The sequence below is a fragment of the Oncorhynchus mykiss genome, chromosome 5, assembly GCF_057628025.1.
Source record: "Oncorhynchus mykiss isolate SJ-2025 chromosome 5, ASM5762802v1, whole genome shotgun sequence".
Lineage (NCBI taxonomy): Eukaryota > Metazoa > Chordata > Actinopteri > Salmoniformes > Salmonidae > Oncorhynchus > Oncorhynchus mykiss.
The window spans coordinates 16,084,704-16,104,527 of NC_143026.1; the positions used below are offsets into that span (position 1 = coordinate 16,084,704).

Here is a 19,824-nt window from a genome sequence, read left to right on the forward strand (position 1 = left end):
CTAATGCCTTAATGATCGGCTATGAAAAGTCAACTGACATTTACTCCTGAGGTGCTGACTTGTTGCACCCTCGACAACTACTGTGATTATTATTTGACCATGCTGGTCATTTATGAACATTTGAACATCTTGGCCATGTTCTGTTATAATCTCCACCCGGCACAGCCAGAAGAGGACTGGCCACCCCTCATAGCCTGGTTCCTCTCTAGGTTTTGGCCTTTTTAGGGAGTTTTTCCTAGCCACCATGCTTCTACACTTGCATTGCTTGCTGTTTGGGGTTTTAGGCTGGGTTTCTGTACAGCGCTGAGATATCAGCTGATGTACGAAGGGCTATATAAATACATTTGATTTGAGGGATCTCTCTTAGGTGATGCAGTGCCAAAAGCCAAAGACAGTCACAATTTGTTTGATAGGGAAAAGTCTAATTTAAAGATATTTTAATAAGAAAAAACAAAATATGCAGATCGTAAAACTTTCAGTTTGTGCTGGCATTGTAATTTCACAACAATAAAAGACACAAAAGGCATGAATAGGACACTTGTAGTGCACAACAAGTCATTTCATCATACTTAAATGAGTAAGAAGTTGTTCTCCTCTTTGGCCATTTTGAAATCATAAACCTACTGTCGCATAATGCAGACTTTTAATAGATTGAATAAGCAACGAGTTAACTGGCCTGTCTCATCAGCTTACATAAGAGTTCCTACAGCTGAATTTTGAAGTATAATCCACACAGTACAGAGTAAACAGTATTAAGCAGTTAATCATTCACTAAATCCACATTGACATTTTCCTAGTTTTGATACCACAATTACTGGTAATTAAGATGAATTGATCATTAAAAAGGAAGTCACAGGGCATCTAATGCAATCCAACACTGCTGACTGATGGGACACATTAACAAGATGCAAAAAGCAGAGGGGGGGGGGCACACAGTACAGGCACAAGCATTTCGCTACACTCGCATGAACATCTGCTAACCATGTGTATGTGACAAATAAAATTTGATTTGACAAGAGTCCACATGCAAAGGCTGCTGAGGATAGTGCAATTCTGATACTACATATAGATCTATTGTTGGTTCAACCGAGAAGGAAAAGTAAACTAATCTCACAACCATTTGGGTATCTGAGCAGTAACACATAACTATTAAATTAATCTCCCATTGGGATGTGATGCGTATTGATCAATTCATATACTTTTCATAGTAATTGGAGCCTAGGAGATCCCAAAATAGGCAGGGCAGTTTTCATTTGTCACTCAATTGATTCGAGTAACACAATAGAAATATCTGATTCAAATGTAGGTCTGAGATAATTTGCCCAATTTAGACCAACAAATCACATGTACAACAACAAAGAATTCAAATATGTTGTCTGGCACAATGTCTGCCAGTCTTACAATGGGTATTCAATAATGCCATTTCTAAGGAAAAAGCCTCAACCTTGCTATCATTTACGCATGTTAAATATATCCAATAACATCAGTACTTTTCATGGCGCAAGAACATTTTAAAACTAGACCTACCAATGACCTATCCAACTATTGATTAAAAAAATAAAGGGTTAAGAGCGTTAATGTATTTTTTCCAATATAGTGCAAAGGAAGGATCTTTCACGTGCCAAAAAAAAAGTTCAAACTCTACTGGTCACTAGAAAAGCTCCATAAACAGTAATAGGTATTAAGTTAGACTTTCGATTTTTATTTAACCCTTTTACCAGGTAAGTTGACCGATACCACATTCTCATTTACAGCAAAGATCTGGGGAAGAAGAGGGGGGGGGGATGAATGAGCCAATTGGAAGCCTGGAATCCAAAGTGATATGTTCTGTTTCACTTCACCAATATACACTACATGCTTGAACATCTCTTTCCAACCGAGGACAGACTATTTTTACACACTTTAGCACTCGCCGGACCCGTTCTGTGGGCTTGTGTGGCCTACTACTTCTCGGCTGAGCAGTTGTTGCTCCTAGACATTTCCACTCCACAACAGAATTTGCAGTTGTCAAGGGCAGCTCGAGCAGGGCAGAAATCTGACAAACTGACTTGTTGAAAAGGTGGCATCCTAGTACAGTGCTTCATTGAAAGTCACGGAGCTCTTCCGTATGGGCCATTCTACTGCCAATTTTTGTCTATGGAGATTGCATGGCTGTGTGCTCGATTTTATACACCGGTTAGCAACGAGTGTGGTTAAAATAGCCAAATCCACTAATTTGAAGGTGTGTCCACATACTTTTGTATATGGATTTAACAGTTTGGATTCCAGGCTAACAAGACAGCCCCAAAGCCGATTCTGAATACACAGCTACAATATACTGAACTCATATCAAGATCACAATAACCGCATACTATACCACAACATTTGAATGTACATTGACAATCCCCATTTCAACAAAATGTGTGACAGAGCTCAGTACAAGGTAGCTGTGAATTCAAACATGTAAGGTAGTATCGCTCCTGTCTTTTGTTGAGGGCATGTGGGAATATTAGTGGGAAGTGCTATTCAGAAACAATGCTTTTCTCAAAAACAGCGGAAATGTATTAAAAAAAATCTCATCCTGCTCCGTTAGGTGCGGTACATACCGGTATCACTGTTTGTTTTTTTTTACAGACAAAGCGTGATTACAGACAATAAGAATTTCACTCGATCGTATACTCACACACTCATGCAGACACACACACAACTCGACAACTCAGAACTGGCAAAGCAGTTCATGATATCCTACACCACCATTCAAAAGTTTAGGGTCACTTAAATGTCCTTATTTTTTAAATAAATTGTTTTTGTCCATTAAAATAACATACATTTGATCAGAAACAGTGTAGACATTGTTAATGTTGTAAATTAATATTGTAGCTGGAAACAGCTGACTTTTAATGGAATATCTACAGAGGCCCATTATCAGCAACCATCACTTCTGTGTTTCAATGGCAATCCAAGTTTATAATTTTAAAAGGCTAATTGGTCATTAGAAAAAAACTTTAGCAATTATGTTAGCACAGCTGAAAACTGTTCTGATTAAAGAAGCAATAAAACTGGCCTTCTTTAGACTAGTTCAGTATCTGGAGCATTTGTGGGTTCGATTACCGGCTCAAAATGGCCAGAAACAAAGACCTTTATCCTGAAACTCGTCAGCCTATTCTTGTTCTGAGAAATGAAGGCTATTCCAATCGAGAAATTGCCAAGAAACTGAAGATCTCAGACAGAGCTGTGTACTACTCCCGTCACAGAACAAGCGCAAACTGGCTCTAACCAGAATAGAAAGAGGAGTGGGAGTCCCCGGTGCACAACAGAGCAAGAGGACAAGTACATTAGTGTCTAGTTTGAGAAACAGACGCCGCACAAGTCCTCAACTGGCAGCTTCATTAAATATTACCCGCAAAACACCAGTCTCAACGTCAACAGCGAAGAGGCGACTCCGGGATGCTGGCCTTCTAGGCAGAGTGGCAAACAAAAAGCCATATCTTAGACTGGCCAATAAAAAGAAAAGATGGGCAAAAGAACAGACACTGGACAGAGGAACTTTGCCTAGAAGGCCAGCATCACGGAGTCACGTCTTCACTGTTGAGCCTGTAATCGAACCCACAAATGCTGAAGCTCCAGATATTCAACTAGTCTAAAGGCCAGTTTAATTCCTTCTTTAAATCAGAACAACAGTTTTCAGCTGTGCTAACATCATTGCAAAAGGGTTTTCTAATGATCAATTAGCCTTTTAAAATAATACACTTGGATTAGCTAACAACGTACCATTGGAACACAGGAGTGATGGTTGCTGAGAATGGTCGTCTGTACGCCTATGTAGATATTCCAATAAAAACCAGCCGATTCCAGCTATTATAGTCATTTACAACATTAACAATGTCTACACTGTATTTCTGATCAATTTGATGTTATTTTAATGGAGAAAAAAGGGCTTGTCTTTCAAAAACAAGGACATTTCTAAGTGACCCCAAACTTTTGAACGGTAGTGTATTTCCTGTTCTCCAAGCGTAACCTAAATTCAGCCTGCATTGTCACACGTCAGTTTGTCACCGAGGTATATGCTACAGTATATTATTAGTATTTCTGGGGTGGTATGCCCCTGCTTGGCATCTTTTTATACCTCCACAGTACCTCGATACTGACCATTTTAAGTATGAGGACAAGATAGGAATATCTGTGCACTTTTTCTGTACATACAAGTTAATGACTGTCCAATGCCCTGTCTGATCTTATGTACAGTATTAGACATTTGTATTACACATTCTCTTGAATGAATAGGTGCTTTTTTTCCATCAATGCGGCACCTAACACTATTGGAATAAATACGATAAATGAAATGGATGATCAATCAATGGATAGAGGAGACGGAAGCAACGAGTCCTGCAGCATCACGTCCCAGGGCACGCCTTCAAATTGGCCAAGGGTGTCGGGATAATTGAGGGGATCGGTTCGGATCCCCTGCCTCAGAACACACACTTACTGTACATCCATTACATAGACAACAAACATTTTCTTGCCGGATGGTTGTTGGTTCATCACACATTTGGAAAAAGGGATAACTAGTATTGACTGATAAACAACTCCAGATTCAACTCAGATGATAAAATGTACGAGGAGAGCTAGAACAAAAACATCCCTCTTTCATGTAAGGACCAATACAAGTCGGGTTCTGTTCGATTTGGTGGCTGTTATGTTTAGGGTGTAGAACCACAGACTGACTGGGTGATGCTGCAGTTCAAGCATGTGAATTAACAACCCTCCTAAATCTTGCTTGTTAAGTCCAGCTTTGACCAACCCAGTCCATTCCAGCTCAGCTAAGTCAGATACAGGGTCATATTCATTATGCCACACAGTAGCAAACCACTTTCTAACTGAAAATGAAAATCAATGTTCTTATTGGACAAATTCATGTAGTACCTTCCCGTTTCATAACATCCCAAATTAACACTACCCATGTCTCAGTGGTGGTTGGAGGGGCTGGGGCCCGGTTCTGTGTCTCCTTGGGGTAGGGCTCCATTGGGCTCCAGCAGGCTGTCAATGCCAAGGTAGCCCAGCAGGATGTCACTGCGGCGGTGGGACAGGCTCAGGATGTCCTCGGCTAACGACTGGGCTGAGGTGAAGCGCACCTTGTCGTGGTCAAACATATCTTTCAGGTACTGCACTATTTGTTGCTGGAGAAGAGAAAAGGACATTGGTGAGGAATGTGCTCATAAGAGATGTCATTTTGCAGATTTACTTCTAAGAAAAATGTAACTTGTTTTCCACATTAATTTCCCTCCTGAAAATCTGTCGAATTTAGGTAGACTGGGTAAATCACTTGGTAGACTGTCCACAGGGATTATGATATTTGAGAGATTAAGGCATCGTAGAGATCAGCGTGATTAAACTGCTGATGGAAGGTAAAAAGGACAGACAGATGGAAGGATGCAGACAGAGACACATGTGAAAATAGTAAATTAGTAGAAAATAACAAAGTGGTGACATGTGACCTCTAAATACTGCTAGTAATAAATTGGAGACAAAAAGTTAGGATTAAAACTCACCTTGAAGATGGTGCACACCTCACTGAGGTGCTGTCGGGGCCCCAGGAAGCCAAAGGCCAGGACGGGGCTGACCTGTTCTGATATGGCGTAGAAGTGAGAGATGAAGCCGTCTGGAACCATCAACAGACGCCGCTTGGCCTTCAGAACGGACCAGCACGCAGTAGCCAGGGCCTGAGAAACACAAAGTATGGTTTATTACATTTTAACCAATGGTATAGTTGCAGTGAATGCTATAGACCTTGTTTTCCATGTCTGCCTGTGTAATTATATTTATGCTGTGTAATGCTTGTTGTGTTTGTATTGCAGTTGTAACAGCTAGTATCACTAGATCATGTTGACTATAGGATTGTGGGTGTCTGTCTGTCTCACCGTCTCTTTGAAGCTGTCAGAGAGCCAACGGTTCCTGAGCACGGCCACAACGGACGAGGGCGGGCTCTCCAGGTCATCAAAAGCATCCATCAGGATGAAGTCCAGCACGATGTCAAAGAAGTTCATAACCACCACCTGGTAAAGGTCATAGATCATACGAGGTCAGGAGCTTTAAAACACAACTAGGTCATATATTCATCAAGGCACACCATAGAAAAACAAGGGTTTTTCTTACTGGTAGAAAAAAAAATTGTCTACCTGTATCAGTCTGTTTGGTTTGCAATGAATATGGCCCAGCTTCAAGCCACATGTAAAATGTGAGTTCATGAGTTGTCAGGCACTAAAGTCAGTCTATCCAGAGTGATTTATAGACACGGATTCTTCCTACAATCACCAGAATCTCTACAAACACCTTCATTCATGTTTGAAAAAAAAGAATAAAGGAAAATAGCATCTCACCCCTCGCCCCTCAAGTTCCATCCTGCTGACTGGCCAGGTCTCCTCTCTCTGGGTGTAGAGAAGCATGTCCTCATAGGTTTCCAGGAAGGCTTTGGGACTCTACAGGTGAAACAGGAACACAACCAACTCAATAAAAAAGCCAATCAGGAGTTCATTACAAAGTAACATGTTCATAGAGAAGAGTGTTGGTGAGGAGCCGCCTGTCCAGTGCACGGTCTGTCCAGTGCACGGTCTGGTCTGTCCTGTCCAGTGCAAGGTCTGTCCAGTGCACGGTCTGTCCAGTGCACGGTCTGGTCTGTCCTGTCCAGTGCAAGGTCTGTCCAGTGCAAGGTCTGTCCAGTGCACGGTCTGGTCTGTCCTGTCCAGTGCAAGGTCTGTCCAGTGCACGGTCTGTCCAGTGCAAGGTCTGTCCAGTGCACGGTCTGGTCTGTCCTGTCCAGTGCAAGGTCTGTCCAGTGCACGGTCTGTCCAGTGCACGGTCTGTCCAGTGCAAGGTCTGTCCAGTGCACGGTCTGGTCTGTCCTGTCCAGTGCAAGGTCTGTCCAGTGCACGGTCTGTCCAGTGCACGGTCTGTCCAGTGCACGGTGGGAATGAAATAACTTACAAAAAAAACAAAAACAATCCATGTCAACGGACAATAAAGTTGCAATGTATTGTCTGGGTTCGTGTTGCCACCTTGTTTGCCTTGGTCATGAGTCCTGTGATCATCTGCTTGCCGGTCTCCATGAAGAACGTCCGGTGAGTTTCGTCCAACAACAAAACCTGTCAAAACAACAACAACCACTGAGGACGTCAGCAAAGATGACCAATCTTAGTCACATCAAATCCATAGAGACATTATCCATATACACTTGAAGTCGGAAGTTCACATACACTTAGGTTGGGGTCATTAAAACTCGCCTTTCAACCACTCCACAAATTTCTTGTTAACAAACTATAGATGTTTTGGCAAGTTGGTTAGGACATCTACTTTGTGCATGACACAAGTCATTTTTCCAAAAATTCTTTACAAACGGATTATTTCCATGTATCACAATTCCAGTGGGTCAGAAGTTGACTGGGCCTTTAAACAACTTGGAAAATTCCAGAAAATGTCATTGCTTTAGAAGCTTCTGATAGGCTAATTGACATCATTTTAGTCAATTGGAGGTGTACCTGTGGATGCATTTCAAGGCCTACCTTCAAACTCAGTGCCTCTTTACTTGACATCATGGGAAAATCAAAAGAAAATCAGCCAAGACCTCAGAATTTTTTTTTTGCAGACATCCACAAGTCTGGTTCATCCTTGGGAGCAATTTCCAAACGCCTGAAGGTACCACGTTCATCTGTACAAACAATAGTACACAAATATAAACACCATGGGACCACGCAGCAGTCATACCGCTCAGGAAGGAGACGCGTTCTGTCTCCTAGAGATGAACGTACTTTGGTGCGAAAAGTGCAAATCAATCTCAGAACAACAGCAAAGGACCTTGTGAAGAAGCCGGAGGAAACAGGTACAAAAGTATCTATATCCACAGTAAAACGAGACCTATATCAACAACCTGAAAGGTCGCTAAGCAAGGAAGAAGCCACTGCTCCAAAACCATCATAAAAAAGCCAGACTACGGTTTGCAACTGCCCATGGGAACAAACATCGTACTTTTTGGAGAAATGTCCTCTGGTCTGATGAAACAAAAATGGAACTGTTTGGCCATAATGACCATCGTTATGTTGGAGGGAAAATGGGGAGGCTTCTAAGCCGAAGAACACCATCCCAACTGTGAAGCACGGGGGTGGCAGCATCATGTTGTGGGGGTGCTTTGCTGCAGGAGGGACTGGTGCACTTCACAAAATAGATAGCATCATTAGGAGGACAGTTATGTAGACATATTGAAGCAACATCTCAAGACATCAGTTAAAGCTTGGTCACAAATGGGTCTTCCAAATAGACAATGACCCCAAGCATACTTCCAAAGTTGTGGCAAAATGGCTTAAGGACAACAAAGTCAAGGTATTGGAGTGGCCATCAGAAAGCCCTGACCTCAATCCCATCGAAAATTTGTGGGCAAAACTGAAAAAGTGTGGGCAATGCTACCAAAAACTAATTGAGTATGTAAACTTCTGACCCACTGGGAATGTGATGAAATAAATAAATAAATAATTCTCTCTACTATTATTCTGACATTTCACATTCTTAACATAAAGTGATGATCCTAACTGACCTAAGACAGGGAATTATTACTCGGATTAAATGTCAGGAGTTTAAATGTATTTGGCTAAGGTGTATGTAAACTTCCGACTTCAACTGTACCAATAAGTCATCTTCAGTAAGGATTTCAGACCTGGAAGGCTTGTCTCACACAGTGGAGCTTGGCTAGGAAGTCTTGGTCACCGTAGCATTCTAGCAGCTCAGTTCTGAGGAAAAATATGGAAATCAGAAACGTGAATAGTTATTAGTTCATTTTAACAGAAATATACAGTTGTGAGTAACACTAAACAAATGGTAGTATTTGTTTTCTTCCAAATACTTAGAGCTACGATGGATTTTTGCTGGCGCAATGGGATCTATGGAATAGTCCAAAGTACAAACCCCAAAACTCTCCCATCTGGCACTCAATCAAGTGCGCAAAAAAAATACTACTACTATTTTAACCCAGGTCCAGTACTTAGCTAGTCCTTACCGGAGCTCTCGACAGGGCACGCTGCCGTCCTGGACCAGTGACACAGCCTCGTCGTAAAGAGCAGCGGGCCTCAGAGGCTGACACACCTCCAGAGATAGGTTGTCAAACAACTGCAGAGTAAAGAGGGAGAGGCACAATCCTCAACACATGTTCATAACATAGGATACATGATAGTCATGAAAGAGACTGTGTGTGAGGGACAGAGAAAACGTGCGTGATAGGGTGAGTGAATGAGCGAGAAAGAGAAACTAACTTCTGCCGCTGAGAAGAAGGAATCGTCAGAAGTGATTGTAGTGGCATCGTCTTCACGCATTCTACTCTCCAAGTTTGGCAGGATGAGTGTTCCCTCACTCTCTGACAGGACAACAAAGCAAACAGTCTGAGCCACAACAAGGACTGTAAGTCAAATGACCCATTATGGATAAATGCTAAAGCTACTGTCAACATATTTGAACTAGCTGCATGCTAATAACAACAACAAAAATCAACAGATTTGCGCTATCGTAGCATGTTAATTACCAAAGTCTGCCAGCAGGCTATCTGGGGGAATAGTGGCGCCAAAGTCCTCCTGTAGGTGGTAGGCCCTGTGCAGGAGGGTCTCCAGCTTCTCGGCAAAGACCTTGTTACGCGACTCAGACTGAAACCATGAAAACAAACAAATCACTACATTAGTTGATTGATTCAAAATCACAGTGGCCCTCCAGGGCTGGAGTCGCCCATCCTTTCTCTGAATATTTAAGGAAAGAGAGGCTGGTGGAGGAAGAAATCCGATGGGCTCATTCAATTCCACTCTAGCAATTACAATAAGCCCCCCCTCCGATTTTTAATGTAATGGTAGGTGGATGTGAGAGTGCTGCTTGCTCTTGACCAGGGCTCAGTTGAGAATGAGATGCATATCTCAAATGGGACTCACCTGGTTAAATAAACGATAAATAAAAGTGTACCGTACCGTTGAGAGTGCGATAGTTCTGTGGCATACCGTGGGCAGGTTGGGGCAGGCCGCTGCCCCCTCCAGGGCTAGGCTGGTACTGGCTTTGGAGGCATTGGAGTGGGTGTGGTGCCGGATGTTCAGGGCCTGCTCCCACTTCTGAAGGGCCTCCTCAAACAACTCCATACCTGTGAGAGGGGAAAGATGTGATCAGGATAACATAGAAAATCTGGGATTTTGGCTAAGGGAAAGGTCAGTTTCAATAATATATGAATGATAAATGCCAGAAAACCAGGAATTAATCAGGAAGAACGGCATTCCTGCTAGGGGAGGGGGACCTTAGGGTCTGTTCCTATTCCTTACACTTTCCACCAGAGTGTGCAGTGCACTTGTAAAACCGATGCTTATATCAATCCAGTGTTTCTTTACATGCATGAGCGAGCGGGAGAGAGCAATTGTACATATGGGGAAAATACAGTAGGGAGAATGGAACACAACCACAGCTTAATGTCAGTCCTTAGTATTATGATGCATCATAAAATGACAGGATGAGTGGTGCTATCCTGCCAGGTTGGTTTGATAATGACATCTACGTGCTGGGAGGCCACCCAGGTGTTTGGTTGTCGAGGAAGGATAACGGAGTCTAGCTGAATTACAGAGATGTCTTTGTCCAGGTGTAAATGGAAAAACTAACAGTGCAAGAAATACAGCATAGTCAGATGTAACCCTCTATACCAATGTCCCACTTCTATTCTTCCTCTACCAAGGGTCCTCATAACCGCCTTTCATTGAGCAAAACAGTTATTTTGAATAAGAACTAATTCCACTTTGGGAAATACTTTTCCCCATTAAAGTTTAGAGTGTTGGGCCAGTAACTGAAAAGTTTCTGGTTCGAATCCATGAGTCAACAAGGTGAACAATCTGCCCTTGAGCAAAGCACTTAACACTATTTTCTCCTGTAAGTCGTTCTCGATAAGAGCGTCTCCAAATGAATAAAATTTTAAAAGCGCACCAAACACTGTCTCAGTTTGCTATGGACAGTCCCATTCGCTGAATCTTTGAGGGAATCCATGAAGGGGTATTATTACCAATGATGTACAGGTTCTCTGCGTTTGCATCCCCCATGGCTCCCGACTCCTCCTCCACAGGCTCTGCCTCCCAGGGAGTCGACGGATTGGCCGACTGGTTCGGAGAAGTCGGGACTCGCATCTGTGACAACAAGACAATAACAAATTGAAATCTTGAGGGGCCATGGACCACAAGGGTCTAAAAATAGTTAAGTGAGGTAAACGATCCACTGAAGAAGAAGAGTGAAATCAGAATGAACTATGTTAAAATGCTCGTCAAAGACTATAGCTCAGCGTTCAATAACGTAGTTCCCTCCAAGCTAGGGACCCTGGGACTGAACACCTTCCTCTGCAACTTCCTGAGAGGCCGGGCGCAGGGTGTGAGTGTAGGCAACAATACATCCACCACGTGAACCCTCAACACAGGGGCCCCTCAGGGGTGTGTGCATAGTCCCCTCCTGTACTCCCTGTTCACCCACGAGTGGCCACGCACGACTCCAACACCATCATTAAGTTTGCAAACGGCACAACGGTGGTAGGCCTGATCACCGACAAGACAGCCTACAGGGAGGAGGTCAGAGACTTAGCAGTGTGGTGCCAGGACAAATGACCTCTCCTTCAACGTCAGTAACACCAAGAAGCTGATTGTGGACTATAGGAGAAAGGGGAGAGTACGCCCCCATCCACATCACTGGGGCTGAGCTCCCTGCCATCCAGGGAGCTCATCCTCTATATCAGCGGAGAAAGGCCAAAAAGAATGCCAAAGACAACAGCCACCCAAGCCATAGACTGTTCACTCTATCATCTGGCACCAGATCACCGACTCTGGGACCAACAGGCTCCGAGACAGCTTCTAACCCCAATGCATAAATCTTCTTAGACATAAGATTGCTAAATAGTCCATTAAAAATGGTTACCCGGGCTATCTACACTGACCCTACACACCCTCACACTTCATTGACACTCCCACACATACTTATATTTACACACACTTTTACTCTGTTCTTTATTTTACTCTAATTATGTTCTATCCTGATGCCTAGTCACGTTACCATGCCTTCGTGTACATATCTACGTCAAATACCTCGTACCTCTGCACACTGATCTGGTACTCAGACTCCTTGACTTTTTCCACATTTTGTTATGTTACAGCCTTATTCTAAAATTGATTAAATAAAAATCTCAGCAATCTACACACAATACCCATAACCACAAAGCGAAAACAGGTTTAGAAATGTTTGAAAATATATATATATATATATATATATATATAAAAATATTCAGACCTTTTGCTATGAAACTTGAAATTGAGAGCAGGTGCATCCTGTTTCCATTGATCATCCATTAGATGTTTCTACAACTGGATTGGAGTACACCTGTGGTAAATTCAATTGATTGGACATAATTTGGAAAGGCACACACCTGTCTATATAAGTTCCCACAGTTGACAGTGCATGTTAGAGCAAAAACCAAGCCATGAGGTCGAAGGAATTGTCTGTAGAGCTCTGAGACAGGATTGTGTCAAGGCACAGATCTTGGGAAGGGTACCAAAAAAGGTTCTGCAGCATTGAAGGTCCCCAAGAACACAGTGGCCTCCATCATTCTTAAATGGAAGAAGTTTGGAACCACCAAGACTCTTCCTAGAGCTGGCTGCCCGGCCAAACTGAGCAATCGGGGGAGAAGGACCTTGGTCAGGGAGGTGACCAAGAACCCGATGGTCACTCTGACAGAGCTCCAGAGTTCCTCTGGAGATGTTGTCCTTCTGGAAGGTTCTCCATCTATGCAGCACTCCACCAATTAGGCCTTCATGGTAGAGTGGCCAAATGGAAGCCACTCCTCAGTAAACGGCACATGACAGCCCGCTTGGGGTTTGCCAAAAGGCACCGAAAGACTCTCAGACCATGAGAAACAAGTTTGTCTGGTCTGATGAAACCAAAATTAAACTATTTGGCCTGAAAGCCAAGCATCACATCTGGAGGTAACCTGGCACCATCCCTATGGTGAAGCATGGTGGTGGCAGCATCATGCTGTGGGGGTGTTTTTCAGCAGCAGGGACTGGGAGACTAGTCAGGATCGAGAAAGATTAATGGAGCAAAGATCCATGATAAACCTGCTTCAGTGTGCTCTGGACCTCAGACTGGAGGCAAAGGTTCACCTTCCACAGGACAACGACCCTAAGCACACAGTCAAGACAACGTAGGAGTGGCTTCGGGACAAGTCTCTGAATTTTTTGTATTTTTAAACTCTGCATCGTTGGGAAGGGCTCGTAAGAAAGCATTTCATTAAAGTCTACACCAGTTATAGTAGGCGCATATGAAAAATGTGTTTAATTTGAGTGATAGAAAGTAAGGAGAGTCAAACGTACAGAGGCTATGCTGTGGGAGGAGCTTGAGTGTTTGCTGGGAGCCAGTGAAGAGATGCCGCTCATGGTTTCGTTGCTCCGTGTGCTGGGGCTCATCATCTGTCGCCCGGGAAACAGACCACCTGGGATGGAAACGAGACTGTTAGCTAACACTTCTATCAAAAAGGCATTTTGATCACATTAATAACTGGTATTCTAACCGTGATCACCTGAAACAGCTTTCACATACAGTATCCACACAGGCTTATGGAAACACCAGCATGTCAATGAACCAACTTGACTTAATCCGTTTTACTTCCTTGATGTCAATCAGCCAACCAACAAACACATCAACAAAATTTTGAGCCAATTCTACAGCCTGTTTGAAACCACCAGTAATCACATTGACGTGAAACTCACCTCTCCTCAGAGATGACGGTCTCCCTGACCGGATCAACGCCTCTGGTATTCCCACCTGCTTCTGCTCATCTTTCACAGCTGTTGCCTGTTTCCGTTTCCTGCCGCGTCTCTTCATGTGGTGGGCGGTGAGAGCCAGGGCTACGCTCCCCAGAGCTGTGGCGAACAGCACCTTCTTCAGACTGGGAGAAAGCTTCAGCTGAGAGAATATGGACTGACGGGGAAAGAGATGGGGTGAGTGGTCACAACAAGCTAAAACAACTTGAAGCATGCATGCTTATGTATCAAGCATGCATCTTCGGTGTGTCATATGGAAGGAATTACAAATAAGTTACTTGCTAATAAAGAACAAACTTATGCTTTTTTTTGGCAACATTCTTTGCAATGTTTTAGGAGCAGATTCTTACAAACATATTCAATAGTGTACTTGAAAGGGTCTTCTTGGGGAACATTGTTTACCTGCCCAAAGGTGGAGTAGAGAAACACGGGGATCTCGGCCACAGTCATGGCCAAGGCCTGGGCGATGGACATCCCTTCTGCTCTTCGGATTGACATTTCAGTAGAATGCCCACAGAGCCTCCAACAACCCCTTTACATCAACCTCCTGAGGGGCTTCCTTCTCTGTTCTACTCTGAGACCAGCCAGCCAGCCAGCACAGTGCCTGGTCGTAATTGGGCTGTGGTCAGCCACTTCTGAGTCTGGGTGGGTCCCTCTGGTCCAGCTTCAGACTGTAGCCGCAACCAGTATACCGGAGGCCTGTCCACACTGGTTTTGGTGCCCCGTCTCTCTTCTTCACTTATCCAAAGGCACCATGTTTCTCGATCCGTGCAAACCTAGGGGTGTAGTGTGAATTGTCGTCATCATTGCTACAATGAAGTGATATCGATCAGTGATAGTTTAATCTGACTACTTCACAAATATGTAATGAACTGAAATTAACTGTGACATAACATCGTCTCAGGCTATATAATGTAACACCCCAACAGCATCGAGAACAGAGTGAAGTAGACACACAGGCATTGCACAGGCCAGTTACACTCTTAGCTAGCTACCTAACGTTAGTTACTAGCCAGCATAGCATCAAAGAAGCACGACCAACTAAATATGAGTAGAATTCCTCTAGAAGTTAACATGTTTAACGTTATTTTTTACTTTGACCAAATATTAACTCAAAAAAAAGGAGACCCTCACAGCCTAGCGCCAAAGTAGCATTAGCATCATGCTAGCTGACAAGCCGTCCCTGCAGGTTCACAACTTTCAAGGGTTATCATATTTGACAATAACCTTTGTAACATCAATAAGGTCTCTTCGGTTTTGGCTGCGAATGGAATATTACAAACCTGTCCTGATTGCTGACCAACCCCACTAGCCGGACATGCTAGTTAGCCAGCTAGGAACTTTGATTCGCGCACTGACAGCTACTGCTGGCTTCAATCCGGCCTGGCTGTCAGATCACTCAGTCAACGGTCTCCGATGGACTACTAAAAGCTGTCTAACCGTGTATTCAAGAGATTGCTAACCTTTTTATGGATAAAAAATATATAATCATCCAAAAGCTACTAATGCACATTGCGCATCCAAAGAGCTGTAGAAGGACATTCAGCGGCGCATTTCACACACTACTGTGATATTTGCTTCAGGGCGGACACATTTGTAATTGATACCATGGAAAACCAATGTCTGTTGAGTATATGCGGGCGCGTTCCTATTGTGGTCAATCACAATTGAGGAAGGAGGAGGGTGTACATTGGATATCCAATCGTATCAAAGATTGGGGCCTGACTCTTGCTTGTTCAATGGCAAAAGTTAGGTGAAAAGTCAAAACGTTTAATCCAAAAATGTATCAATAGCGTTAAAGTATTCATATGTTTAACATTGGTAACGGATTGTTTATTTATTTTTGTACACACAATTGTGTTGTCACAGTTGGATCTGTGCATAAAAAGCCATTTCTGTTTTAGGTCTTGTGAGATAAATATCTACTCCTGTCTTAAGTGTAGTGTATGGACATAAACTGTTCCCAGTGCTGGTGTTCGTATTGGTGGTGGTGGTGGGTTTTGGTGGTGGTGGTGGGTTTTGACTAGATGGGATAACGGCAGTTTGTCAGAATTAACCAGAATAGTAATTACATACTCATCAGCTAACGTTGCTTTTTGTGAATTTTGAAGCATTTATGTAGGATTTTTTTTTAAACCACATGAAAGGCATCATAATTCATAAAGATCACTGACTGATATTATCTCATATAACAAAACGTATAAGATATCCTAAGCCTGCGTTAACCTTATTTTCGGCGTTTATCCCCAACCCCTATTATTTTCGCATTCATTTTCCTCATTGGAATGGCTGAACGAACCAGACGTAACTCATTTCCGCTTTTTTAGGAAGTTACATGCTGGCAAGTGCTATTGACATTTCGGAGCAGGCTAGGAAAACTTAGAATAATTAGGTTAAGGTTAGCGTTGGTTTAAATGCTAAAAATGTTAGTGATGCTTGTGCTGCAACCAAGAAAGATAATGTGCCTGCTGCTCATAAATTTAATTAGGCAAGTCAGTTAAGAATACATTCGTATTTACAATTACGACCTACCCTGGACGCAGCTGGGCGCCGCTCTATGGGTCTCTCAATCAATACAGCCTGGATTCAGCCTAGTGTCACCTCTTGCACTGAGAGGCAGTGCTTTAGACCGCTGCGCCACTCGGGAGTATGATGAAAGGGATGTCTTGACTAGTATGAAGGATAGAAATAATTAGGTTTTCCATAATATTAACTTTTAGAGGGGCATATATGCTTTTAAATCATTATATTACTGCATTGTATTCGTTACATCTTTCATTCCCTGAAATATCTTTCCAGTAATAGAATGTGTCCAATATCAGGAACTAAGCTATCCAGGTTCTGTTCACTGTCGGAACATAAATGGGTAACACCATCACTCACAACAAGGAAAACTAGGTTAGTTAGCTTAACATGTATCTTCTTATTCCACGTTAACGTATTATAATAATTACAGAGAGTCGGTTATTCGTTTGGTCAACGTTTCTGTTAATTGATTTTCTTTTTGGCACTGAATTAGCTGCCACCATGTTATGGCAAAATATTGGTCATGATGATAGTTAACGTTAACTAGCTAGCTAACGCGGTTCGATTGGTTATCATGTCAGTCATTTCGACCGATGTGCACTGAAGTTGACCCCGTAGACTGGTTTTAAATGTGCTATTGATTAAACATCAGGTGTCAAATTAACGGTAGACGTTTTTATTCAACAGGTGAGATACCCAACTTATTTCCCACCAATTGTGATGAAATCCATTAGGGGCGGGGCCAGAGGTCTCTAATGGATATGAAGTCTCAGGTAAACATGACATCTTGTTTCCTACTCCTCATCATTATTACAGTAACATTTACTTCCTATGCACACTGACTACAGTTTTTTTAACCTGTTCATCTGATGTCAACAGAGGTTCCACTGGATTTGTCTAGTTATTGTAACACTGTCAGTGTTGTTATGGTACGTCCACATGACCAGATCAGATGGGTCCAACAGCATGGTCAACATTGGTCTCCAAGGATACCTCAGGATCACCCCTGGCAGGAGGGATCAGGTGAGCTGTTGATTTGCAGAGGTCTGCGTTGTGTTTTGCAACAGATAATTACAATTAGCATTTCCATTGGTCAAGCCCAGGTAGTCCCTCTCTATTTTATTATATTTTCCTTTTTTTTTGGTGCCTAATGAACACAACCCATTCCTTGTTCCACTTGCCAACACCTTCAGCCCTTCAAGAAACACAAACTATATGTTGATGTAAACACATGAATAGATTTTCACCTCATGTGATTTTATGCCCTATTCTCTCCCTCCAGTTTCTGAAGATGCACTGCCGCCAGTGTGCCTTGGTGTCCAGCTCGGGACAGATGCAGGGGGCAAGTCTCAGAGAGGAGATTGACCAAATGGGGTGTGTGATCCGCATGAACAACGCCCCCACGCTGGGCTATGAGAGGGACGTAGGGAGCAGAACCAGTCTGAGGGTGGTATCGCACACCAGTGTTCCCCTGCTGATTAAAAACGAGAGCTATTACTTCAGGCACTCTGCGGACACCACCTACGTGTTCTGGGGTCCTGAGCGGAACATGAGGCAGGATGGGAAAGGGCGTGTTTTTAATGCCTTGATGAAGATGGCCACGAAGTACCCGCAGGTCAAAATATACATGGTGACTCGGGAGAAGATCCAGTACTGTGACAGTGTTTTTCAGAACGAGACAGGGAAAAACAGGTAAATAATGTCCTCGCCAAGCACTCATGTACCCTGTCATGTTAATTAGGGTACAAGGGTCAAGTCCAGGTAGTCTATTACTTTTTCAGTTTTCTTCTGTTTGGTGCCGAAATGAACACGGCCAAGATGGCTATGCTGCTATTCTTATTATTATAAGTTTTCTCTGTTTTAGAATGAATTCAGGTGCTTTTCTCAGCACTGGTTTCTTCACCATGATCCTGGCCATGGACATATGTGACAGTATTCATGTCTATGGGATGATCGACGATAACTTCTGCAGGTGAGTTATTTGAAAAAGATGTGGAAGCAACTACCTGTCTAATAGCACATTTATTCTGGTGTAATAGCACATTTATTCTGTTTTGAGACTAATTAAATTTGAAGCCGTCAACTTTCCTTATATTACACTGTTTTGTGTTACACCACATTGTACTGAGAGCTATTGGGATTGATTGGCTGTATTTGACAATTAAATACACCCCTTTCATGCTTCTCTGAAGCCGTGCCGATCACAGTGTTGCTCCTTACCACTACTACGAGGGAAGCCGGATGGACGAATGCCGCATGTACCGGATGCACGAGCACGCAAGTCGTGGCGGCCATCGCTTTATCACCGAGAAGGCCATCTATGCCCGATGGGCCTTGCACCACAGGGTGGAGTTCAAACACCCTTCCTGGAACCTGCAGGAGAGGAAACATGACCCCTGAGTGTTGTGCCTGGTGACTTTTTAAAATCTTTGTTGACCTCCGTTGGGGAATTCTGTGCAGTATGAGAGTCAAATGATCTTACTCCTTCATGGGGCTGCAGTATTAATTCTAATATTTATGACAGTCTAAATGGTGTTCAAAACATTGTATTCAATAGTCAAGCATCAAACTGCCAACTTTTTTACATTGGTCAAAGTGCTCATATTTTTCATTTTAGACCTTTAGCCTATGTCTAAAGTACAGTATTCTGACCACTAACCACTATTAAATTAAAACTGCTATTGGTAGGTCTAGTGATGCCAAATCAAATAAGATTTTTAGTGTTTGAACAAACTTGATGCCTTCGTTGTTTGTTTGTCATAATTATGTCTTTTCATTTCTGCACTCTTAAAATCCAATGTTTTCATTTAATGTAGCTTTTATGATGCACTGACTGAATGTTCACCAACGTATTATGTTTTTTCCTGTTCACTGCTATATGCCCATGTATTTCAATGTAATGAAACATTGTTGGGCTTTCCTATCAGAGTTTAGTCTTAACAACATTTCAATCTTTTACATATATTTATTATGTTATGGTTCAAATGTAACAAGAATCATGAATTTAGTGTCACTGAAATATAATAATGTGCTGGTCATTTACTATCAGAGAAAGTGACTATCTGATAGCAAAGAGAGACTATTTTGCTGATTTGATTGGTTTTTGCAGAGGCCAATGGAACGATTTGACATGTTATGAGTAGAGATTCATCCCCAAAAAGTGTGCCTTTTTCTTTAACTTCCTATTTTTGTCTGACATTATACACTTGTTGACTTTAAACAAAAAATGTTGTTGCTTGACAATGTAAATGGTTTAATGTTACTTTTATATAAGGTCTGATATGCCTTATATTCTGATGGTCTTAATAATATTTACAAAGCTTGACAATGCTACAATCATGTTCAACGGAAAATCCCTATAGTGCTCTCTTTTAGGAAATATGAAATGCTCTTTACCTGCCTTTTTAAATTACTTAATGATGTTGTCTGATTCCAAAGAAATGTTTTATAAATGTTTACAGTATTGTGG

At 42.5% G+C, this 19,824-nt stretch overlaps 2 protein-coding genes across 7 annotated transcripts; one reads left to right on the forward strand and one right to left on the reverse strand.

The window, feature by feature from the left end:
• Positions 1 to 401: 401 nt before the first annotated feature.
• On the reverse strand, positions 402 to 16,488 carry miga2 (mitoguardin 2). 6 transcript variants are annotated; one of them, XM_090233920.1, is made up of 15 exons: positions 16,362 to 16,488; positions 14,232 to 14,605; positions 13,776 to 13,986; positions 13,380 to 13,498; positions 11,036 to 11,156; positions 9,999 to 10,135; positions 9,539 to 9,656; positions 9,273 to 9,373; positions 9,020 to 9,129; positions 8,681 to 8,753; positions 7,032 to 7,118; positions 6,357 to 6,455; positions 5,898 to 6,032; positions 5,529 to 5,699; positions 402 to 5,156 (listed from the first exon to the last, which is right to left on the reverse strand). In XM_090233920.1, exons 2-15 carry the CDS (start codon positions 14,325 to 14,327, stop codon positions 4,944 to 4,946), a joined length of 1,791 nt encoding a protein of 596 aa, XP_090090046.1. In that variant the 5' UTR covers positions 14,328 to 14,605; positions 16,362 to 16,488; the 3' UTR covers positions 402 to 4,943. The 6 variants fall into 6 exon arrangements, with proteins under 6 accessions (XP_090090046.1, XP_021457568.3, XP_021457569.3 ...); XM_021601893.3 differs by having other exon boundaries at positions 9,969 to 10,135; XM_021601894.3 differs by lacking the exon at positions 16,362 to 16,488 and adding an exon at positions 15,113 to 15,427.
• Positions 16,365 to 19,818, forward strand: st6galnac4 (ST6 (alpha-N-acetyl-neuraminyl-2,3-beta-galactosyl-1,3)-N-acetylgalactosaminide alpha-2,6-sialyltransferase 4). The gene is made up of 6 exons (XM_021601899.3): positions 16,365 to 16,727; positions 17,043 to 17,128; positions 17,235 to 17,378; positions 17,638 to 18,047; positions 18,220 to 18,327; positions 18,548 to 19,818. Exons 2-6 carry the CDS (start codon positions 17,111 to 17,113, stop codon positions 18,753 to 18,755), a joined length of 888 nt encoding a protein of 295 aa, XP_021457574.1. The 5' UTR covers positions 16,365 to 16,727; positions 17,043 to 17,110; the 3' UTR covers positions 18,756 to 19,818.
• The last annotated feature ends 6 nt before the right edge of the window (positions 19,819 to 19,824 follow it).

Coding starts and splice junctions, on each gene's coding strand:
- miga2 (XM_021601893.3), bottom strand. CDS start 14,327: ATGTCAATCCGAAGAGCAGAAGGGATGTCCATCGCCCAGGCCTTGGCC. Junction 13,987..14,231: donor TCTACTCCACCTTTGGGCAG/GTAAACAATGTT, acceptor TTTCCCCGTCAG/TCCATATTCTCTCAGCTGAA. Junction 9,130..9,272: donor CCTTCTTCTCAGCGGCAGAA/GTTAGTTTCTCT, acceptor TTTACTCTGCAG/TTGTTTGACAACCTATCTCT.
- st6galnac4 (XM_021601899.3), top strand. Junction 17,379..17,637: donor CCCCTGGCAGGAGGGATCAG/GTGAGCTGTTGA, acceptor CTCTCCCTCCAG/TTTCTGAAGATGCACTGCCG. Junction 18,048..18,219: donor AACGAGACAGGGAAAAACAG/GTAAATAATGTC, acceptor TCTCTGTTTTAG/AATGAATTCAGGTGCTTTTC.